Source organism: Saccostrea cucullata, unplaced genomic scaffold, assembly GCF_032062105.1.
Source record: "Saccostrea cucullata isolate Sc308-1 unplaced genomic scaffold, CSIRO_AGI_Scuc_v1 ctg5606, whole genome shotgun sequence".
NCBI lineage: Eukaryota > Metazoa > Mollusca > Bivalvia > Ostreida > Ostreidae > Saccostrea > Saccostrea cuccullata.
This window is the reverse complement of record NW_026929546.1, coordinates 13,476-38,790: the sequence shown is the minus strand read 5'-3', so window position 1 is coordinate 38,790 and position 25,315 is coordinate 13,476. Positions and strand designations below refer to the sequence as shown.

The following is a 25,315-nucleotide window of genomic DNA, read 5'->3' as shown; positions in this document are numbered from 1 at the left end:
GGGTTTTTCAAATGTAGGCTTGATTCAAATGTGTTTCTGTCTTAAGCAGTATTCAAGCAGATTTCCAAGTCCAACTTTGATGAATTTGACAGCTTCAAGATAATGTCCTCCATTGAAATTAATATTTTTGTGTAAAGTAATAAGCAGTGAATTGAAGAAATTGCTTGTTTTGAGATTTACAGATATAAAAATATACTAGTATATTTATGTTTTTCAAGTTGTGGCTTGATAAGATTTAAGTATTATACACTGGTACATGCCTTTATTAAGATGCCTTTCTTTTCACAGGATGACTTCCCCTTAGCCAGTCTGCCGTTGCTTGGTTATGCTGTAAACACGCCAGAGGAGGAAGATGGCATTCACAAAGACCATGTGTTCAAGCTTCAGTTCAAAAATCATGTCTACTTCTTCAGAGCAGAATCTGAATACACATTTGAAAGGTGTGGCTTATATTTCTAACGTTATTAAATGCTAAGTTTATGCATGTGTAACCTTGCATAATGGGAACAAGTAGTCATGCAAAGTGTGTGGCTTTTGATTTTTTACTTGTTTGAATTTTCAGCATTTTTAACATTTAGTATCCTACATTTTTTTATGGTACAGTGAGAATTAAAAAAAATTGTCAATATGACATTTTAGTCTTGTAGAAGAGACATCAGTAAGGATTTTTTTTAATCCCTGTATTGTCAATATTTTATGTAGTAGTATTTTATTTCAGGTGGATGGAAGTGATCAACAGTGCAACAAACAGTGCCAGGAGAATTCGCCTCTTTAGTCGATTGGACAGCAATCAGCCAATCAGCTCTTAGCAGTTCTTCTATTGGACAGAAATTAACCAATCAGTTTTCAGCACAAAGCTTTTTTTATTATTATTGAATTACGGTATTGAAATGGGTTTATCAGAACACAGCAGAAGTGTATTTTGCAGTGAAAAATAATTCATTGAATGAAACTACCAAAAAAAAGGCTCAACATACAATGTTACATTTATTGGTACATGTACTGTGGAATTGCACCATATCGTATCAAACTAATGTGAACAAGGATTCCATCAAATTTACACAGAGATCATTTGCCTAGTCAAGCTATTCGCACTTTTAGTTTTATGTTTTGTTGCATCTTGTTTTACATGAATAGGTTTTGAATTTTTCTTTTTGCATTTTATTCCCCCTGCCAGCAGCTGTATTAGAATCTATGCAATACAATACAATATAAATCGTGTTTATATTTGATGTAATAACAAATTACAGACATTAGGAATCAAAATTGACAACATGCATCCATGTAAACACACTTCCATAAAGGGCCCGAGCCAGATCTAATGTACAATGTTATTCATATGCTGCTACTTTTAATTTCATACTCATTAACCGTCACCCACAATAACGTGTGTAACCAGTGTATTTTATTTACGATAACTCTGTATTATGCAATTAAAGGAGGAAAAAAAAATTACACAGAAAGGAATAAGAAAACAATTAATGGCAGCATTAGATATGTCTGTGTTGTGTACCCATTCCAGGCTATACAAATGACTATAACAATGTATCGATGTAAAAGTAGAAATAATGTGTTTATTGTAATAATTATTTTATCATACTTAGGTATTCGTTAGGAAGTTATATTATTTTTTTTTTATATAAACATATTTAAGGTATTATTGACAGAGTTACTCCTTTTATAATTTCTACGAAGCTGCAAAATCTGGCCTAGGGGCAGTAAAACTTAGACGAGCTCACTTTTGATCTGGGTCTAACTTTTCCCAAAGGAAATAACTGGAAAAGTGAGACTAAGCTCAAAGTGAGCTTGTTTAGGTTTAATGGCCCCTAGGCCTGCACTATGGTAGTGTTTTCTTTTAATTTAGAAAGTTCTAACTATAAAATTTTTATTGTATAGTCTCTGTTTTGTAATAGACTGTTCTAAGCTGTCTACTGTGACTATATACCTAAGACACATGAACTCTATATGAAATTTTGTCGCCTAATTAAGGAAACAGTTAATTATTAATTACCATTTATAATCAGGTTAGGGAGCATTTTATTCAAATACACAAAAAACTTTACATGCTTCAATTTTGTTTTGTTTTTAATTTCTGATAACAAAATTAATTTGCTATTAGCCCATTAAATTCCTGTAAAAACTTAGAAAATAAAATAGATTTGTAGCCTTTACAAAATTTTTTTTAAGCAGTATTTCAATAAGGACTTGGCTTTTGCATCCTTTTTTTTTTGTAGGAATGTGAAGTTTTTGTTATACATTTAGCTTTTTTGTTTACAATTTTATTTTAGTTTAAGGTTGTTGAGAGAGGAATTTTTATTTAACCTTATTTTTACAAGAGATTTATTTTCTACTCTGTGATTTTGTGGAAGAAAATTTTTAATTAATATTCTAATTCTATATATTTCTAAAGGGGAAAAAATTATCAGTTTTAGTTGCCTAGCAACAAATATTTTGGTGATTGAAAATGAGAGATTATAAAATGATCTCTTAATTTGCACATATTTATTTCACCTTTGCTTAAAAGGGGAAAAGTTAATTTACCAAAATAAAAAAAAATGTGCTAATTAAATGTTAAATATTTGCAAGCTTGTTCAATTCATCTATGATTTATATCAATGCTACATGTAGATAAAAAGCTAACTTTCTGATGCTTTTTGTTTCTTGAAGTCTGTGTTCAATGGTAATTTATGTTCTAAACACTTCACTGAAGAAATATTGACTATTCTTTATGCATTTAATGTACTTGAAGAAAGGTGCATGATATATGTACCCATTTTCCATTATTGATGAAAAAAGTATATTTTATTTCAGAATGCAATATAACCTTTTTTGTTTTGAACTTATGGAAGAAATAATGTGTTAGAAAATCAAGATCATGTTTAATTACATGTATAGGAGGTTGTCTTTATACATGTAAAACTTCGACACAAGGAATTTTTGTAAAACATAAATGTATCTGGAATATTTATTTTTCCTGGTGCTTATATATCTAGAGAATTGTACATAAGAAATACACAACATGTTAACTTGTGAATACTTTATAAAATGAAATGAATCTTTTTTTAAACAATAAATTACACTTAAAACTATCATTATTAGTGTTTGAATTCTTATGTAGGTGTTGTTTTTTTTTCTACAACAGCTATGTTTATTCCCCACTAGCTAATGAAGAAAGCATTTGACTTTTCTATAGTCTTTAGCTCTCCGTATCTTGTTGCAATATTATGAATACTGAATATATTAATATTACCACCTGAATGAGGTTTGTCTCTCAGATGATTTGATTTGCAAGTACATGTGTTAGTTATGACCAATTTTAAAAATTAGACAGCCTATTGTCAATAAAGTTGATTACACAAGGATATCAATCATATTGTAATAAATCAGTACTTATAGGCTTCATAAACTCTATGGTCCATACAATGACGTTTGCAATGTTGATTATCGCTCTTTATACAAATTGTTAGACCATACTTAATTCTTTGTTTGTATGATCATAAGTAAGAATATGGGTGTGACTGATTGACAGGAAGCACTTACTCCTTGGACCTTGTACCTGGCTGGAGAACCATAAACTAATAAAAGAAATTCAATAACTTAAAGTCAGAATTTTAAATCAAAATATATTTTGAAAGTCTGTGTTTTTATCTAGGAAACATTTTTATGTCCCCCTTTGAAGAAGGGAGGGTATATCGCCTTGCTTATCATAAGAATATCTAGGACAATTTTTGTTTTGGGTACAATCGAACAATTTGGTACAGAGTTATGCCCCTTGGACTTAGAAAATTTCCAAATATTTTGGGGAGGGGGCATAAGCGTTTTACAAAAACATCTCTTGTTTAAAAGTTGCACTGGTGTTTTGATAATATTTGAAATCAAACTCAATCTAAATTCTGTTTTATTTCCAAAATAATTTCTAAAATTCTTCAAATTTGAAATAGACTGATTCAGCATATGTGGCGTTGAGGTTAGGTGAAAATAAAATGAGCTCAGTCCACAGGCACTTGTCGTTACATAATTTTAAGAAAAGGAAATAAATTATAATCCCATGCCTGACATTGAATTTATTTGTTGCATTGCTGTTTCATCTTATTGTGACATTATGGCAACGCTTCACCCCCCGCCCCCTCTCTCTCTCTCTTCCACGCTCCTTAATTCTTTTATTCCGTCCAAGGAGGACCTGAGTAAAACTAAATTGCCAATAATCAATAGCATATAAGAGCAATTCAGAGATACCTATACATGTACCTCTTAAAGAAGGTCCTTGGCTGCAAATGCAAATATTTAGTTCACTGAACCATAGGAAGAAATTCTAAAATGAAGAAATTAAATAATCTGACATTAATAATCGTAAGTCTTTTAAGGATATCCGATCCTCAGCCAGGAAGGATAACTCCAAAAATTAATATTTTATTTGAAATGCATCAAAATGAAGCTTAAAAATGAGGTTTTTTCATGCAACAATTTTCATTTTATTCATCTTTATAAGATTCAATGTTTTTGGAAGTCTTAGAAAAGGTCTTATAAAAGTTGACATTTATACCCTAAAAAATTAATAATACAGTTTTAGAGAAGTAAGATTTTCTTGAATCCAACCTTATATAATAATGCTTATTAGCATGATATGATATAAAAAGTGATTTATGGTGGCTTGCAATGATTGCAATTTAAGCCTTTACACTATGTGTTATGGAATATATGACGAAAATAGAAGACAAAAAAATACCAAATAAGTATGAAAATCATAGCAATTTCTCTGAATGCCTGGATACCTATCGTTTTTTAACCTAAAATATATTTTCTTGATCAATTTGCAATTAGAAAATGCATGGCTGATATTCCAGTTCGCTTTTTCTGCAAAAATTTTGGAGATAAATACTGTGGATTAATTTACATAACTATGTGGATTCAGAGATACTTTTATGAGTACCTTTGATTACATAACTGCTAACTTTATAAATCTGAGGATCGGACTACCTTAAACAAATAATCGGTCCTGCTGTGGCATGGAAATCATCAGTTTTAAAAAAGAACTATCAATCATCTTGAGCTCAAATTAAAAAAAAGAAGAAAATTCACAAAATTATGGTTCCCCGCTTTTGGTGTCTTTGTGGGTGAGATGTTATACCCCCCGCTTGAAAAGCAGGATCGAGGGTATATAGTAATCGTTATGTCCGTCCGTCTAGCTGTACGTCCATCTCTTATCCGCAAATCCTCTCATATCACTGAATGAAATTTGATGAAACTTTCACAGAATCTTTATTCCATATTGTCATTGTGCACCTCCTATTTTACTTTTTGATCCGACACATATTTTGGGTATCCCATAGCAAAACATGGGCACTGCCATTATATTATATTCATGTGGGAGGCGGGGGTATCATTTAGTGAGCTCATTGCTCACAGTACCTGTAGTTTCTTATGGCATATTGTTTCAAATATGAACGCCTTATCATATGTCATTCAGAAGTTATCACCAATTTGAAAGTTGATTATCTTGAAAATTAGGTCAGTCGTCAAGGTCAAGGAGTCAGAAGTCATAGCATGCTCGTAAATATCTTGTGACAGGAAATACATACTAGTATATCAAACTAGAGGTACTGTGAGCAATGAGCTCACTAAATGATACCCCCCGCCTCCCATTTGAATATAATGGCAGTGTCCATGTTTTGCTCTGGAAAATCCAAAATATATGTCAGATCAAAAAGTAAAATAGGAGGTGCACAATGGCAATATGTAATGAAGATTCTGTGAAAGTTTCATTAAATTTCCTTCAGTGGTATGAGAGGAGTTGCGGATAAGAGATGGGTACCCCAAAGCGTAACAGACGGACGGACGGACAGACAGACGGACGGACGGAAATACCGATTACTATATACCCTCCCACTTTTCAAGCGGGGATTATAATAAGAAAGACCTATCTCTTCTTCAAAAGTTATCAGGGAAAATTAACATTTTTGAAAAATAGGTAAAGCTTCAAGGTCAAGGTCATGAGCTCAAAAACCACAAGCAATACACAGGTTTAATATGAAAGCCCTATGTCCTCTCATCCAAAAGTAATGACCAAGGTTAAAGTTTTTGAAAAGTAGTTCAAACTTCAAGGTCATGAGGTCAAATATCATAGTGTATTTAGAAAGGTCCTGTCACAGATAATATACGAGGGGGTGATCAAAAAGTTCGCAAACTAATTGAATAACTTCCATACACGAAACAATATTTGGTTTTAATGTTGATTATATTTGAAATTTATCCCCGATTTTAATGCACATCAACCACCGTTCTGCGCATGCACGAATCACGTGATATTGGCGGTCACGTGACCACCTCCGTAGCGTTCCGTCACAAAAGTTAAAAGATATTTCCGAGTTTTATATTTCTTTCCATGTGAGTTAATTTTTATGACAAAAACAGTTAATTTGTCAGAAATGGTCATAATGGGTGGATAATAACATCTTTTCCAAAAATAGGCATGGCGAACATTAAAACACAAGTCTTCTGTCTCAGGACAGACCTATCTTTTCAAACTTGCTTTCACTGGGCAAGATGACAAGTATCATTTTTAACCATCAGCCTCCCTTCACTAACACGATTAATCCAATTAATTGAATTTATAGGAACTCATTTATCTCAATAAACTGCAGCTGTATACAAATTATTATATGATACTGTAGAGGGATTTCTAAGATATTACAATAAATTGTACAGTCGTTTGTTGAACGACTCAACGAGTTCGACTGAGACAACCATTTTTTGTCACAAGTGACCTAAATAGTGACGTCATTTTCACATTGTGACGTCACAAACAAGGAGAGAAACTTTATTCAGCATATGCTATTTATAGACCTTGTGTATGGCTATGTGTGTACCGAGTTTCATTCTCATCTGAATTGTGGTTTTGTAGATATAAAGATAGTTTGCGAACTTTTTGATCACCCCTCGTACGTGTTTAATATGAAACCCGCTATCAACTCATTCAAAAGTTAAATTCCAAATTTTAAATAATTTTTAATTTCTCTAACAGTAGATCAAACTTCAAGGTCAAGGTCACGGGGTCAAAAATCATAGTGTATTTAGAAAGGTCGTGTCACAGGCAAAACACAGGTCTTGGGTAGTGTATTTAGAAAGGTTATGCCACAGGCAATACACAGGTCTAATATGAAATCCCTATCTCTTCTCATTCAAAATTCATGACCAAGATTAAAGAGTTTGAAAAATAGGTCAAATATGAAGGTCAAGAGGTCAAAAATCATAGTGTATTTAGAAAGGTCTTGTCACAGGTACATGTAATACACATATTTAAAATGGAAGCCCAATCTACTCTCATTCAAATATTATCTCCAGTTCAAAGTAATATTTAAATTTTTTGAAAGTAGGTCAAACTTCAAGGTCATGGGGTCAAAAATCATAGTTTACGAATGAGATTTAATGTCTCCTCGCTTTTGTGACAGAGGGGGGCAGTAAATATGGGAAAATTCTTTGAAATTGAGCGTTATACAAATTTAAGTTTATACGTATATGTTGATGCTGTATTATTAAAATACAAGTTTGTATTTTCTACAATAGTTGCCCCGTGAGGATCCGGGTTAGAATAGGTCCTCAGTACCCCCTTGCTTGTCGTAAAAGGCGACTAAATGGGGCGGTCCTTCGGATGAGACCGTGTAAACCGAGGCCCCGTGTTACAGCGGGTGTGTCACGATAAAGATCCCTCCCTGCTGAAAGGCCGTAAGTGCCGAGCATAGGGTTAAATTTGCAGCCCTTCACCGGCAATGGTGACGTCTCCATATCGGTGAAATATTCTGAAGAGGGACGTTAAACAATATACAATCAATCAATCAATCAATCTAATAGTTTCTCAAAGCTCAAATTAGGAAAGGGTAGGGGTAAAAAAAAAGATTATATTTCCTTTTAAAAAGTCTCATCAATAAGTATAAGCAAGTGAAGTTTGATAGCAATAATTTTGAATGGTTTCTGGCTAAAAGTGTGACGGAAGGACAGGAGGAAAGACGGAAGACTTGCATGACAATTAAACACTTATGGCTCCTCTGACATAAAAAAAACACGCCGATCCTTGAGTTCCCTCTTAAAATCAAATGGTCGCCCCTTAATATATGTTCTTATCTTTATATTTATCATTTTTTTCTCTCTCGCTACATATAATATCGTTTTTCAATATCCTACACGTATATTTTCCTTTTACAAATCTGTTCATCCCGGGGTGATTCCACAAGTAGAGTTCAGCTGTAGTTAGAATAAATGTCTTGTTTTGCATAATTTTTTTTTTTTTTTTTTTTTTTTTTTGTATATGGAATGCAATTAATATTAGTCAGTGGGCATATATTTATTGAACAATGCAATTTTGTATTTTTTGTATGGAATTTGCTTTTTACCGATGAAGGCTAGGCCTACTTTTACACCGTCCAGAATTCCGGAAAAAATCATTCCATATCACACTAGCTTTATCTTTTCCCGTCCAACCTCCAAATCCGATAATAATTTTACAAGGATTTTCATTTGCCTGGATTTAGTTTTTGTATTGACTAGCCGGTAAATAGGCTATGTACACGCCTAAGCATAAATATATTTTTAAAGGATCATTTAAGAAGAGATATATATTATAAGTTTACTCTGACAAAGTTGTCTCTCACTAAGCTTTCACATTTCTAGTGAAACACGAAAGGTCACTTTGATCACAGAGCAAGCCCCTGTGCTTTGATGAACACAGTACAGGTTGGACACAGCCCGCCAAACGGTGAATTAATCATATTTTATATATTTCAGACTTATGGATGATGATGTGGAAAAGAATTTTAGTACAGAGACAAATAGAGAAGACAAAATCAGAGAGCAGAAGGAACATGAAGAAGTGACTGACAGGTATAGTGATGGAGGTACTGGAAAGGAGAGGCATTCAATTAGGCCTAACGACATCCAACTTAAGGATGATGAAATAAATGTGGTGGATCAGGGAATTATTGTGGTGGATTATGAAATCGATGCTAAAGAAGAACCTTGTGATGAGAATACAAATAAAGCTACATGTACCATTACAATAAAGATATGTGAACAAAGTGAAAAAAAATGTGAAAGACCTTATATATGTGAAGTATGTAACAAAGCTTTCAAGCAGAAATCCCATTTATCAAGTCACATGCTGATTCATACAGGTGAGCTACCATATAAATGTGATTACTGTGAGCAGGGATTCCGACAGTCCCACGCATTAACAAAGCACCTGACAGTCCACACCAAAGTCAAGCCATACACTTGTGGTGTCTGCCAGAAAAGTTTCTCCCTCAAACAAGTATTAGAAACACATATGAGGATACATGTAGGGGAAAGGGATCATGTTTGTCCAGTTTGTGGGCGAGGTTTTATTCAGTACTGTAGCATGAAGAGACATATGATCACACATTCCGAGGAAAAACCTCACAAATGTGACATTTGTGGAAAGTCTTTTGCAAGACGATACAAACTCACCACACATTCCAGAATTCATTCAGGTGAAAAACCTCACAGCTGTGACCTTTGCGATAAAGTTTTTAAATCTCCGTCACAGTTATCGCAGCATCAGAAAGTTCATACGGGTGATCAACCTTACAGCTGCAAGATCTGCGACAAGAAATTCAGTCGACACTACAGTATGACCAAACATTTGAAGAATGTTCACAAGAATGGGAAATTATCCATGGGGAAGTCAGGTGTTGGGAAGAAATCTTGGGATTGTGACTTGTGCGGGAAGTCGTGGACCTGTCAGTCACATTTACTGAGACATCTCACGTCTCACACTGGAGAGAGGAAGTTTACTTGTGAGTTGTGCGGAAATCGGTACTGTGACTCCAGTGCTCTTTACAAACACAAGAAAAAAGTCCACAAGAAGAAACGCTAAGAAGATGTACATTTATCATTTTATGCCTATGACAGCACTATTAAAAAATGTTAGAAAGTTATGAGTTTGACAGCACTAAAGTCCACAAGAAAAAAATGCAAATATTAATACAGTCATCATTATTAGTAATCCATCTCGATTAAAGTATACCCCTGCATACATGTACATATCAGAACATATATGACTGAGGTTGTCAAATACCGTCAACTGGGGCATATTAAAGAAATAAGATCTTACTAGTTGTTGTTGTCATTTAAATTTAAAATTTAAGATTAAATAAAAAATACTGTGGTAGTTAATTAGGGAGAATTGTTTTCCTTATTAATATTAATATTAATTAGCACATAAACCAAAAGACCTGACAAAACAGTTTTGAGAAGAGCATATTAAAGTAAAGCTTTTAGTACGAACACAGATATTGCGAATTCACAGATATAACGAAGTTCTTTAGGGTCCCCAGCTATGTTTAATGAATTTAATGAATTTCTGATACGGATATAACCAATTACGGTAATAGCGAAGTAATTTCATACTAGTAGGTCCCATTGACTTCGCTATAACCTAGTTTTACTGTTATATTTAATACTTTAGTCTTATCATACAGTATATTTTATCAATTAAAATAAAATTAGCCAAAGTTGGGGAAAAGAAGATGTATAATTATATACACCTCTCCACTATCTGTTCTCTGCCAGAAACCCACAGCCGGTCTCACCTCTCGGACCTCGGTAAGACCATGGGTTTTCAAAGATGTATCCTTCAGGAACAATTACAATTGAATTCCTGTCTCAAACTCTGCATACCACTAGATGCTCTATTTGTATGTTCTATTACAAATGACTGTTCCATCTTACACATTAATCCATATCATGTAAGTTTTACAAATGCACTTTGCAACCATTGTTCACATTTTTATGATCATTCGTAAAGGGAAGTAACTACTTCATGGAACATGTATTTTTGAAAATCAATTCCATACTATTTGTCAATGTCACTACATATTACCATGTAAAAAATACTGCTTTCTGTGTCTTGTTACATCGGCCTTGTTGCAAATCTATAGTATCCACATGATTTGTTGTTGGATACGAGTTTTATCCCACGAGTTGTGTGTTTTATATCTCGAGCCTTGGTGAGGGAATTAAAACACACGAGTTGGATAAAAATAATATCTAACTGCAAATTATGTGAGATTCTTTTTATCCCATGTTTCATACGCCACAATCAATGTTTAACACTGTTTTTATATAGGACTCTACTTCATTTTACTTCATCACTCTAACGCAAAACCCATTGTGATTTCACAACTATGGGATACGTAAATGATACCACATGAGCTATATCAATACGTACATGTACCATGTTACATGTGCATTATTTGTTACACTTGTCTTGTTAAATGTGCCTTGTCCAGCTATGACTTGATCTTAATTTTTTCATAAAAAAGTTAACTACAAGTCACCTCATGCAGAATACTAGAGCTTGTTGCCCAGAAAACACAAACTTCAAGTGTCACAATCATTGGTAGTAGTACACAGTGTACATGTATTCAAATATCAGAGATATATCAAAGTGAGCTGGAAGTCCTGGCCACATTCCATTTATGTATTTAACCACCTTGGTATCTCAAATCCTCAATATTGGATATTTTCTTTGGTTTTTATTTTCAGTCCCTTTGAATCAGAGATAATGCATTTTGACAGTATTTATCAATTTATTTTCATAAAAATAACTTGTAATTTATCAATGAATGCAATAAATTCTCATCTGTAAACATCAGTTCCGACCCTGTATATATATTTAATCAACTAAAATCAAATTCTTCCAAATACTTTAGATGTGTTGTAAATTAACAATAGTTCTATTGAGTTACATTTACAAGTAGACAATTAAGACTCATATAAATGAGTCCATCTTCATCCTAATGCCAGATAAGAATCTATAAAGGAAAGCAACAGATATAAACCACATACATGTTTAGACATACATATTTCTCCCAAATAATTAAAGATTATTTTTATTGCTCTTTCTTTCAATCATTTTTCATATTCTTTTATGCACCATTGCAATAAAACATATCATAAAAAAGTGTGCTGCAGATTTAAACACATTTACAAAGTAATCCTGATTCATCATAAGAGGTATGGTATAAATATAAAAGATCACAGTCAATAAATCACACCAGTTTCTAGTAATCCTACAAGGCTACATTTTCATGTCATGATTTGTAGCCTGAACGTTTGATCTGAGGTGTTCTTATATTTTAAGTGATCAATTTATTCGACCTTCATCAGCTGGCCTTGACTTTTCTGGCATTTTTAAGCCGCAGAAGGGAAGCAAATCCAAATAGAAATGTCTGGAAGCACCATTTTACAGTTGCAGAAGAACTGAGGTTTTTATCTCTGAAAAGAAAATGTGTATAGTGTAAACTGTGTGTATTATAATAGGAATGCATTAAAAAATGTATTAATTTTTCAACAAAGACTGTGAACAAAATATGGTACAATAACATGTATATTGAATTGGTATTCCAACTTGATAATGTTATTTGAAAAGAAACACATCTATAGATACAGTAAAACCTGTCTATATCTGATAGGCAAGATAAATTTTGAGTTGGACTAGACAGGTCAGGTTTCTAATTATACAGTAGAAGGAATATGAGCACTGTGCTAACAAAATGATACCCCCTCCCCCCCATATGATTATATTAATATATACCTAATGGCAAAGTTCAAGTTTGATATGTGTCCAATCAAAAAGTCAAATCGGAAGTGCACAATGGCACTGTCTAATAAAAAATCTATGAAAGTATCATTAAATTTTAATGCGATATACCGGTAGGAGGATTTGCAGATAAGAGATGGGTACACCTCAATATTATAGAAATAATAGCAGTGTCCATGTTTTACTATGGGAAACCCAAAATATGTGCATATCAAAAAGTAAAAGAAAAGATGCACTATGGCACTTTGTAACAAAGATTCTGTGAAAGTCTCATTAGATTTCATGTAGTGGTATAAGAGGAGATGAGTTGCGGATATGAGATGGGTACCCCAAAGTGTAACAGACGGAAATACAGCTAGACAAACGGCCAGACAGATGGACACCCCCACCCCTATGTACCCTCCCAATTTTCAAGCTTGGGTATAAAAATATGTAACTGCATAAAACATTCTTTCTTATGGTACCACATACCTGCAGACTTTTACAGAATACCCTGCCTCCCCGACATGTATAGCAAATGTCACATAGAACCTGAAGAAAACAATTCAATATTCTGAAAGATCATACAAATGTAAAAGATATTAGTACACTATAGTCTTGTACATACAATCTTATATAAAGGCCTTCAAAGTTTCATTTCCTTTTACATAATTATACATGAGATGTACCTCTTTACCCACCCTCTCTCTCTCATAAGCTTTAGCAACAAAACAATATTATGATTTCAGAAAAACTTACATATTCTTGATAACAGTCGGGTAGTTTTTCCCCAGGTATGTGCCTAACTGTCCCAGTGGTCCAAATATCCATGGAATTCCTTCCGGGTCATAATAAGCCCACTGAAATTAAACAATAATTATATATGGCAATAAACTTTTTCTGTGAAGTTTAAATACACTGTATATACCTAAGCATCTTCGCTAGCCAAGGGTTCTGATACGCTACTCTCCTCATAATCCCTTGGCATATGGTATTGATAGAAGCTGGGTTTTTTTCTCGAGTTCTGATTGAGATTCGGTACACCTGGTCAAGCAATCAGCAATTGTTTTTTGTAAATGACAATATTTGCGTTCGGGATACTTCTTGACTCTTTGATCTCGGAAATGAACAAGCAAATTCAAAGAACTGTGGTCCCCCGCTTTCGGTGTCTTTGTGGGCGAGACATTATTTTTTAGGGTCAAGGTCAAAAGGTCAAAGTTATTGGTATCCCATGAAAGGTCTTGCCACAAAGAATACATATATTTAAAATATGAAAGTCCTAGTTTCTACCGTTCAGAAGTTGTGACCAAGGTTAAAGTTTTTAAAAAGTAGTTAAAATCCAAGGTCAAGGTCAAAGGGTCAAAGTTCTTGGTCTGCAATGAAACGTCTTCTCACAAGAATTACATACGTGAAGTACGAAAGCCCTAGCCCTTACTGTTTAAAAGTTATGGTCAAGGTTAAAGTTTTGTCAGAAGTACGTAAATCTCCAAGGTCAAGGTCAAAAGGTCAAAGTTGTTGGTGTCCAATGAAAGGTCTTGCCACAAAGAATACATATGTGAAATATAAAAGTCCTTGTGTCTACCATTCAAAAGTTGTGACCAAGGTTATAATTTTTAAAAAGTAGTTAATACTCCAAGGTCAAGGTCAAAAGGTCAACATTCTTGTTATCCAATGAAAGGTCTTCTTACAGGAATAACATATGTGAAGCATAAAAGCCATAGCCCTTCCCGTTCAAAAATTATGGTCAGGGTTATAGTTTTTTCATAAGTACGTAAATTTCAAAGGTCAAGGTCAAAAGGTCAAAGTTGTTGGTATCCAGTGAAAGGTCTTGTCCCAAAGAATAAATATGTGAAATATGAAAGTCCTAGTACCTACCATTCAAAAGCTATGGCCAAAGTAAAAGTTTGGAATTTTTTAGTAAAAGTTGGTCAAACTCCAAGGTCAAGGTCAAAAGGTCAAATTTGGAGGTACCCAAAAAAAAGTCTTATCACAAGGAATACACATATGAAATATGAAAATCATAGCTCCACTAAATCAAAAGTTATGGGCAAGGTTAAAGTTTTTGTGACGGACGGACAGCTAGACGGACAGACGGACAGACAGACGGACAGACGAATGAGATTTAATGTCCCCTCGCTTTCGCGAAAGCGGGGGACAAAAAACACAAGTACCGGTGTCATATAGTGAGACTTCCGCCATAGTGAGACTTCCCCCCGGAAGTCTGGCTATATAGTGAGTCTTCCCCCTGGGGGGGGGGGGGGGGGGAAATATGGCTATATAGTAAGACTTCCCCCCATAATGACCATAGTGAGTCTTCCCCCTTCGGTTTTCGGTTTGGATTTTATATACATTGACATAATTAAATATTTATTTTATGCTATAGGGACCTTTTAACTGTTATAAATTTTTTGAAGTATTTTTAGGATTTGTATTTCATTTTGAAATTAAATTTGCGTGATATTAATGAAATTACATCACTATAAAATTCAAAGAATTGTGGTCCCCCGCTTTCGGTGTCTTTGTGGGCGAGATATTATTTTTTAGGGTCAAGGTCAAAAGGTCAAAGTTATTGGTATCCCATGTAAGTTCTTGCCACAAAGAATACTTATATTTAAAATATGAAAGTCCTAGTTTCTACCGTTCAGAAGTTGTGACCAAGGTTAAAGTTTTTAAAAAGTAGTTAAAACTCCAAGGTCAAGGTCAAAGGGTCAAAGTTCTTGGTATGCAATGAAAGGTCTTCTCACAAGAATTACATACGTGAAGTACGAAAGCCCTAGCCCTTACTGTTTAAAAGTTATGACCAAGGTTAAAGTTTTTTTCAGAAGTACGTAAATCTCCAAGGTCAAAAGGTCAAAGTTGTTGGTGTCCAATGAAAGGTCTTGCCACAGAGAATACATATGTGAAATATAAAAGTCCTTGTGTCTATCGTTCAAAAGTTGTGACCAAGGTTATAATTTTTAAAAAGTAGTTAAAACTTCAAGGTCAAGGTCAAAAGGTCAACGTTCTTGTTATCCAATGAAAGGTCTTCTTACAGGAATAACATATGTGAAGTATAAAAGCCATAGCCCTTACCGTTCAAAAATTATGGTCAGGGTTATAGTTTTTTCATAAGTACGTAAATTTCCAAGGTCAAGGTCAAAAGGTCAAAGTTGTTGGTATTCAATGAAAGGTCTTGTCCCAAAGAATAAATATGTGAAATATGAAAGTCCTAGTACCTACCATTCAAAAGTTATGGCCAAAGTAAAAGTTTGGAATTTTTTAGTAAAAGTTGGTCAAACTCCAGGGTCAAGGTCAAAAGGTCAAATTTGGTGGTACCCAAAGAAAAGTCTTATCACAAGGAATACACATATGAAATATGAAAATCATAGCTCCACTAAATCAAAAGTTATGGGCAAGGTTAAAGTTTTTGTGACGGACGGACAGCTATACAGTTGAGAGGTACATTGTGCATTTTACGGAAGGTGCGGGGTTATCATTTTGCTTTGTGGGGTTATTAATAGTAGAGTGGTGACTTGAGAGGTTTCATTAGGAATTCAAACAAATGGTATATTGTGGGGTTAAAGGTCTATATTTGTGGGGTTAAAGATCTATGCTTGTGGGGTTAAAGATCTATGTTTGTGGGGTTAAAAATTAATTATTTAATATCAAGTCAACTTCACAGGCAACTAATTATAAGTACTTAAAATTGTTACTGTTTATCAGAAGAACTTAGAACAGATATAGCAATAACATTTTTCAACAACTGCATAGCAGTAACAATGCAAAAAAATGTTTTTATTTGAGGATAACTGTTGCATCAAAGTAAATTAACCCATCATGTTTCCACATGAAGATGATAGACAAGAATATCCCAGAAGTGTTAAACAAACAACCCCACTATGCTATATAGATATAACAGACAACAATAACCCCATAAATTATAAGACAAACAACCCCAGTATGTACTCTTAAAAAGATAATAGACAACACTAACCCCATTAAGCGTTTGGACAGCAACCCCACTATGTACTCTCATAAAGATAATAGACAACACTAACCCCATAAAGTGTTTGGACAGCAACCCCACTATGTACTCTCATAAAGATAATAGACAACACTAACCCCATAAAGTGTTTGGTCAGCAATCCCACTATGTACTGTTATAAAGATAATAGACAACACTAACCCCATAAAGTGTTTGATCAGCAACCCCACTATGTACTGTTATAAAGATAATAGACAACACTAACCCCATAAAGTGTTTGGACAGCAACCCCACTATGTACTCTCATAAAGATAATAGACAACACTAACCCCATAAAGTGTTTGGACAGCAACCCCACTATGTACTATCATAAAGATAACAGACAACACTAACCCCATAAAGTGTTTGGACAGCAACCCCACTATGTACTCTCATAAAGATAATAGACAACACTAACCCCATAAAGTGTTTGGACAGCAACCCCACTATGTACTCTCATAAAGATAATAGACAACACTAACCCCATTAAGCGTTTGGACAGCAACCCCACTATGTACTCTCATAAAGATAATAGACAACACTAACCCCATAAAGTGTTAGGACAACAACCCCACTAAGTACTCTTATAAAGATAATAGACAACACTAACCCCATAAAGTGTTTGGACAGCAACCCCACTATGTACTCTCATAAAGATAACAGACAACATTAACCCCATAAAGTGTTTGGATAGCAACCCCACTATGTACTCTCATAAAGATAGTAGGCAACACTAACCCCATAAAGTGTTAGGACAACAACCCCACTATGTACTCTCATAAAGATAATAGACAACACTAACCCCATAACGTGTAACAACCCCATTATGTTCTTATATAGATAAAAGATAACATTAACCCCACAAAGTGTTAGACAAGAACCACAATATGTTCTGATAGAAAATATCAGACATCTTAGTAACCTCAGAGTGTTAAACAAACAACCCCGCTGTGTTCTCATGTAACAGATACCAGTAACCATATGAATTTAAGTGTTTGAAAACCCCAAGTATGTTCTAATATCAAAAAACTCTACCAGGGACTGGTAATAAAAGAACAAGTACCCCCACTATGTTCAATCGCAACTTCTCGAGCCTTTCTGACTAGCTGACAAACGACCTCGAATGTATTAGTTAGACGCCATGGCAACAACCCCCCCCCCCCCTTTCATGATCTTCGAAATAAATGCATGAATAAATGCATGAAGACCTTTTAACTGTGGAATATGGAGTTTAACTTTATTCAATGCTATGATATTACATAAAATATACTATAAAAGGGACTTCTTAATTCCTCTATCCTATATTTGAAAAAAAACAAGAAAAGCAAAACCTTTAACATCAGGTGATGTTAATACATTCGAGGTTGTTTTTCCAAACTCTGACGGAAAGACCCTGAGTGAGATGATGCGATTGCCAGTACGTCATATCCTTTTTTTTTACTATTAAAAATACCAAACAATACTCATAATACTTTTTCCTATTTTGATAACATACTCGAAAATTTGTTTTAAATATTTTTCAAACTATTTTAAATTGGATAATCTCTTTATCTTTACTGCTTATTTCTAATGATAATTTTTCCTTTGAATCTGCTGGTGCATGAATTTGAAGTGTACATTATGCATCAAAAGCATACATAATTTCATTGTAAATTAATAATAATAAATAAAAGAGATGATCCTGATTTTTAAAAAAAAATTTAATCAAACTTTTCAGTTACTCGACAAGTTGAACACAGATAAGAAACATGTCAATAAATGTAGAACACAGAAAAAAAACCCTCAAAATTTGAGACAATCTTCATAGATGTAAAAAAAAAACCAAGTATATAGTGAGTTGTCAAATAACTCTAAAACTTGCATGTTATTGCTACTTATTTTAAACAAAATATATTAATTAAAATGAAGTTTTAAGAAAAAAAGTGTAGTCTAATATCTCATCATTTTGCATTTTAAAATTGATCTTAAAACAAAAATAACGATGTACATCCTTTTGGAAAATATACTCAAACTTAGAGCTGCACCCCCACTCCCATCCCCTAAAATAAAATGAAAAAAAAAACCAACATGCAATTGATTTATAATTTTCAAAAAATTAAAATCAAACAACATAAATGTACATTTCAGTTTAATAATTATTTCTCACATTTAAAATGAGATCGCTAATTAAAAAAGACGAAAACTATGACTGTTAATGTATAGAAATTCGCCATGCCGAATGCAATGTTCATAAAAGATCCTTTTGTCTTAAAGCTGAACACTACTCATAAACATAAGTAATCAGAGATTACATAGCTCAATTCAAAAAATGATTACTTCAAGTTAACACGGTTTCACATTTAACTAATAATCAAGAAGTTAATTTAAGGTTTGCAGTAGCTTGAGAATAGACATCCAAATACTTGAAACTAGTTGCCCATCAAGAAAATGTAATTCAAATCCACGACCCATGTAAATGTTATCTTTTTAGATTAACTTTCAAAAATCGATTCATCTTCTTTTTCTGAAAAGTAAGTCAGGTCCTGAATGTCGCCGTTTGGAGAAGGCAATGGCAAAAATGAATCGGGATTGTGCTTGTTCTTCTGAAAAGTCTTTAACTCATACTTCATGTATACCTGTCAAAAAAAACAACAGTAAAATATATTTCTAAATGATAATGTTGAATTTTTTTACAGGTTATGTTTTAATTTATTGTAAAATAATATTGTTGTCTTGATTTTATGGGCACTTATAACATGTACTAACCACCGATCTGGATGTCTTTAATAGTTGCTTTCCTTAAATTTGTGAACTATATTCAGATCACAAATTGTGTGTTCAAGTCATAGGTTTGTTCTTTCAACTTTATGAATGTCCGACGCCTGCTGGTGTTGCTGCAACAATAGAGTGGCCTAGATCATCAAAGTTCCATTGATGTTCACTTTCAGTGGTATCTGAACTCTACAAAGGAATACAGAAGCAAATGTTTATTTATAACACACACAAAAATTCCGAGTTACTAATTAAAATTCATCGAAATTTATTTATAGCATAGTTGTCATGTACTGTGAACTACTTTCTTATATGGTAAAAGGTGAAAAAGTACAGTCAAACTTGTTTTAAGCTTTGGGAAGTCCAGAAACTAGACAGGTGGCCTCTTATTCCAGTTTGCCAAAGAAGTAGCCAGTCGGTCAATAAATAAACAGCAATAACCACTACAGTTGATTTAATTAAACATGTCAATTTCACAAAACCTTTGTATGTGTGTATATATATATTAATCCATGCTTATTTAAAAAATATCAAATTAAAGAATTCCAAATTTTTAAGGTTTTGTGCATGTTCAGTGGCGTAGCTACCATGTATGCTTGTATGCTCGAGCATGCACATCATTTTGAAAAAAAAGATAATGAGACTCTATGACTTGACTCCTTCTCAGTCATGTACAAATTAAATTATAACTGTAGTATCAAAAGTTATGTTTCTTCTAATTTTCTTTACATGTACACTTGCGTAGTTTTACTACTTAAAAAAAAAATAAAGTCACTGACACTGTTAAGTTCGAAAACCATTATGGCAGCTACCGTAAAAAATTGAGCATTTCATTTTCTCAAATGAAATTAAGTTTTAGGGTTGAATTTACAAAAATATTTATTTTATAAGATGAATTAATAAGTAGATTGTTCTGAGCCACTTTAATTTTATTTATTACCTTATGTAATATTCTTTTTTTTCGTAATTTTTGCGGATAAAAAACATCGCCGAAAATTTTTATACTAGCCAATCTACGATAGCATGTCCTGTATTACTTAAAAATTAAGTCTTTTTCTTTTTTTAAATCGTCTCTCTACAATTATAATTGCTCCTTGGGTTTATTTATAATGGTAAAACGTTGTCAAGATATGTATTTTCTTCACTTTCTTTTATGATTTTATGAGTGTTTAAATCGTCAGAATCCAGGAGCTTCTGGGGGCTTCGCCCCCTGGGCCCCCACCAGGGCTTTGCCCTGGACCCACTCGGGGCCTCAGGGCGGCCCCCAGACCCTTGCAAATTGGAGCATGCACTTCATTTTCAGCCTAGCTACGCCACTGATGTTTCTGTTCCTACAAAACAGTTAAACTTCATACATTCATAAGTGTTCAGAGTTCCCGAAACGCACCGGTCCACTAGGGATCCCCGTAAACTTTGAATGGGACCGGTAAAATCTTAATTTTATCGGTCAAAATGTCTGATGGTTTTTTTTTTACAGACTGTATAACGTTTACATATAATCTTAACAAAATCATTTAATTCAATTGTCCTGACAATAAACAAATGCAAAACTAAAGGAATGAAAAAAACGTCAGGGGCGCGCCAGATCTTGTTTAAATAAAATGTGTAAAATTGTCTACTATAAAAAGCTACATATTAAAATAATAATTTCCATAAGTCTGGGAGGAAAAAAAGTTTTAAAAACACTGTCAAACAAATATTTTCCCTCTGATAAATATATGCACTCTGTAGTTCTGACAGTAAAAAAATGTGACAATCTACTTTCGTTTTGAAGGACGAATTTGCAGGGTTGCAAGAGTTGCCTGCTATTTCTGCTTGATTACAGACAATTTGTTACCATTTATTATTTTCTCTATAATTTAATCTATTAGCATGATAATATTATACCAACTTCTGGATTTTGTAAATGTATTTGATAGCATTTAAAATACATGCGCGTTTTTCCCCTTTTCTAAAAATAGCGGACTGACTTGAATGTAGTAAAACGACAACATATTCACTTAAATCATCATTTTCATGATAAATTTGCATATCTTTATATCATTAGTACATATTTTTAACTGTGTGGAGGTTATATAATAAATTTTAACTAGTCAGAAATATCGGACGTTTTCCAGGCTTTTTAAAACGAGTTTGATATTTTACGTAATATTTTTCCTGGCACATAAAATACCAAAATCCTAAATCCAAAAGAAAAAAGCCTGGAAAACAACATATATTTCCCACTAATTCCAAACAATCAACCAAGAGTTGTCATGTTGCAGATTTTATTTAAAAAAAAAATTTTAAAAATCTGTCAGAAAGGACATAATAATTTTATACGATGAATTTTTTTTTTTTTTAATCTGCATTTGCCATCTTTTTATTTACACATATTATTTATTATATCGACACAATTTCCAATCCTATAATATGTTAAATTTACATACAAAAAATTAATGTCAGGTAAATTTTACAACTGTCCGGTGAATTTTGAATATTTACAAGACAATTGTCCGACATATTTTTGACTAGTTTCGGGAACTCAGAGTGTTCTTTTGTTACATTCAAATATATGATAATTGAATTACAGTATCATTCAAGAAGAAATACATGTGCCTTACTACTATCTATTTTTTTAATAAGAAAAAATACACAAGCTTTAATTAAAAGACAGTTTAATGGTGAATTAAAAGTATGAAAATTTATTTTAGTAAGTGTCAATAAAATCCATTTAAAAACTTCACTATCATATGTTCAGGTAATGATCAGCAGTGTAACCCCCCCCCCTTCAATTAATCCTCGATCAACTAGTTTGCTGAAGCTTTTAGAGTCTGGTAAATTTTTAATATTATTTTTATAAAGCTGTCAGAATTTCTATCTAACATGCAGACACACACAAAAAATTATTCAATTGACCAAAGATTTGTATTTACGCAGTTTAAAATCATTCTACACAACACAGGTGTCAAGTGCAGTAGAGCGTAACTAATCCCTATCGATCGTCTCCTGATAGTGAAATTCACGAGATAATCATGCTATACAAAAAAATTGCAATTAGAGCTTCTACACGGAATCAAAATCTAACAGGTGTGAAAATACTGATAGCCCTGTATTAGCTAAGTCACATACTCTCACTGTAAATATTCAAAGTAATGATGAATTAATATTGTAAATTACAAAATGTAGCTTTAAGCTTGAATTTCTTTAAGTTTAGCTATGGAAAAACTATTAATTGTGATTTAATTCTTTTAAATTTTCAATCGTCGATCTTGAAAAATAAGTACAAATTGATCTTACATGACAATTATATTTTTTCCATTAACACAAACAGAGTTATATAATTTTATATACGTATCTAAAGGTAATTTGTTTAATTTCTTTAATAGGTGAATTTTATTATCGGGCACATAATTACACAAGCGAATGTGAAAAAAATGTGACATAATGGGTATTTTAACAACTGATTAAAATGTCCTGCACTCATTTATAAACATTGATTGTCATTTATCAAATTGATATACCACTAAATTTTACAACCTAATTATACAACCCCATGTTGATTCCTACAAAGCCTACTTGCTGTGAAAATTTATTGCAGTGACATTGTTAATTCCATTTTTCCATTCTGATTTTCTCTCTATAGATTAAGGTACGATTACAAGTACATGTTAACAAATGTGTGAAGAGTAGATAAACAATTGGTACGTATCTAGAATGAATTCAAAGAGAGAGAGAGAGAGAGCAATTATACTACGAAACAGGATAAAATTAAAGCCAAAAATATTCAATTTGAAAAAATTTAAACACGGAAGATTTAAAAATTAATCGGGAGGGGCGGAACAGGCGTGAAAAATCCAGAGATTTTGTCTCCCGTCGGAAGAATCACATGTATTTATGTTATGAGATATCTGCATGTATTTACCATAGATATAGAGAAAATTCGAATTAAGAAAAAACACGATCGTTTTTTGAAGTAAATAAGCCAAGTAGTACTCAAATACGGTTTAAATTATGGAGATTTATTGACAGTTGGAGCATGTTATATGGAAAATTTAAATGGTTTGGATTTTTATAGCAAAAAACGAGTGAAAATACGTACCAGGTGTGCTTTGCACGTATTGCATGTGTATAAATAATATTATCTTTTTTTTACTGGCCAACGGGGCGACCTTCATGCAGAAAACCACTAGCCCGACCCCCGGGTATCGGTCGATTTTCATTGCAGACCTCTGATTAAAAAAAGAACTATCAGTGCATTCATTATAATTTTTTTCACAAAAGCCCGTTTTCAATAGGTATGTGTTTATGTGGACTACAGATGTCCTTTCCTTGACTTTAAATAAATTCTACAACTGCATAATGTACGTATGAAGCATGTCAAACAATTTACAAAGCTTTTTTTCAATGTGGTGCAACAAAATAGTAAGACTTACTGCATTTGCTTTTTGTGTTTCCGAATTTCCTCACTGCTAATACAAAGTGTCCAAACACAGCTACTTCCGTAATCTGCGCATGCGCAGTTAGTTTTAAATATATGCGCATGCTCAGGTATTCGGAACTCCTCGATTCAATTACCGAACTCCTCTAAACAGCAGATTTCTGAATGTCTGAGCGTTTTGGGCTAAGGACATGTCCAAAATTTGGACAAAGTCTTTGTGAGGTTAAATCTAATTTTAGGTTTTTCGACCTCATAGAGTAATTTTGAACGTAATTAGACCTCTTCATTATGGGGTTAACCCCACAGTACCCAAAAAACCCCACACTGCTGGAAAATACGTTAATTTTACCCTACAATGTACCTCTCGTAAGAACAGACTGACGGACAGACGGACAGCTAGACGGACGGACAGACAAATGAGATTTAATGTCCCCTCGCTTTCGCGAAAGCGGGGGACAAAAATCAAATAAGATGGATTTGAGTTCTAATACACTTTAAATCAAATTCTGACTGTCATGCATATTTTAGCAAAGGCACAGGATGCATGGATTGGGCTTAACCCCCCCCCCCCTTTTTTTTTAAATTTATGACTGGAAAAATTGCATGAAAATGTGTGCATCCCCTGCTCATCACACCCATACATCAATTCATACAATTATCTTTTCATTTTGGTCGTGTTTTCAAAATTATTTATTTAAAGATATTTTATTTAACTGGGTTTGGACGATTGGATGTTTGAATACACGTATAAAAAAATGTAAAATTAAAAAAAATTTATATTGCATTGCAATTGTCACTTATTTGACTAAACTATTTTGCACTAAAGTCGGAGATGGCTAATTGTCAATTTTAGTGTGTAGATCTGTTTTGTCGCAATTGCATTTTTACACTTTATACGTTGAAACACAGAGCGTGCATGTATGCATTAGTCATTACTTGATTGAGATAAGATATTTGAATATGAATTTAAAAAATAACAAAAAAATTCATTTGTTAACGATATTCAAACTGTTCATGCATATAAAATAAATATATAAATACATGTATATATATGGAAGATAATTTCGTCATAAAATAACACTGTTAGAATTTTTTAAAATAATAAAACAAAGTTCCGGAAACTATAATAAGAGGGGGAAGTCTCGCTATGAATGGGGGAAGGCTGGCTATAAAGTGAGCCTTCCCCCCGGAAGAACGGCTATATAGTTAAACTTCCGTGGGGGAAGTCCCACTATATAGCCATTCTTCCGGGAGAACGCCCACTATATAGCCAGCCTTCCGGGGGAAGCCTCACTATGGGGGAAGTCTCACTATACGACACCGGTAAACAGCTATCCGTAAGATAACATATATTTTCTTCTTAACCCTTTGTGTGCTGACTTGTTTTATGCGCGCTGTAACCTCAGGACTGAGTTGTTTTTTAATATCAACAAAATTATCACAATGGTGTACTAAAATGCAAATATCTAAAATTGTTGACAACCAATTTGCTTGAAATTTGGCAAATATATAGCAAATGTTGTGTTTTTTAATTTATAATAAATTTTTT

At 33.3% G+C, this 25,315-nt stretch overlaps 2 protein-coding genes and 2 long non-coding RNA genes across 6 annotated transcripts; 2 read left to right on the top strand and 2 right to left on the bottom strand.

The window, feature by feature from the left end:
- Positions 1-291: 291 nt before the first annotated feature.
- On the top strand, positions 292-3,092 carry LOC134281170 (uncharacterized). Its single transcript, XR_009995027.1, has 2 exons — positions 292-440; positions 719-3,092. It is a non-coding gene; the product is annotated as an uncharacterized LOC134281170 (long non-coding RNA).
- A 5,426-nt stretch (positions 3,093-8,518) lies between these two features.
- LOC134281167 (zinc finger protein 239-like) lies at positions 8,519-10,122 on the top strand. The gene is made up of 2 exons (XM_062763640.1): positions 8,519-8,544; positions 8,779-10,122. The coding sequence occupies exon 2, from the start codon at positions 8,783-8,785 to the stop codon at positions 9,884-9,886; it is 1,104 nt and encodes a 367-aa protein (XP_062619624.1). The 5' UTR covers positions 8,519-8,544; positions 8,779-8,782; the 3' UTR covers positions 9,887-10,122.
- A 1,469-nt stretch (positions 10,123-11,591) lies between these two features.
- Positions 11,592-13,458, bottom strand: LOC134281168 (transmembrane protein 254-like; the record flags this gene model as incomplete). Its single annotated transcript, XM_062763641.1, has 3 exons — positions 11,592-12,288; positions 13,085-13,144; positions 13,352-13,458. Coding segments are annotated over 3 exons (279 nt in total), but the record flags the coding sequence as incomplete, so codon positions are not given.
- Positions 13,459-18,963: 5,505 nt separating this feature from the next.
- LOC134281169 (uncharacterized) lies at positions 18,964-24,110 on the bottom strand. 3 transcript variants are annotated; one of them, XR_009995024.1, is made up of 3 exons: positions 23,762-24,110; positions 19,341-19,535; positions 18,964-19,210 (listed from the first exon to the last, which is right to left on the bottom strand). It is a non-coding gene; the product is annotated as an uncharacterized LOC134281169 (long non-coding RNA). The 3 variants fall into 3 exon arrangements; XR_009995025.1 differs by having other exon boundaries at positions 18,965-19,210; positions 19,341-19,486; XR_009995026.1 differs by having other exon boundaries at positions 18,965-19,210; positions 19,341-19,468.
- Between the last annotated feature and the right edge of the window lie 1,205 nt (positions 24,111-25,315).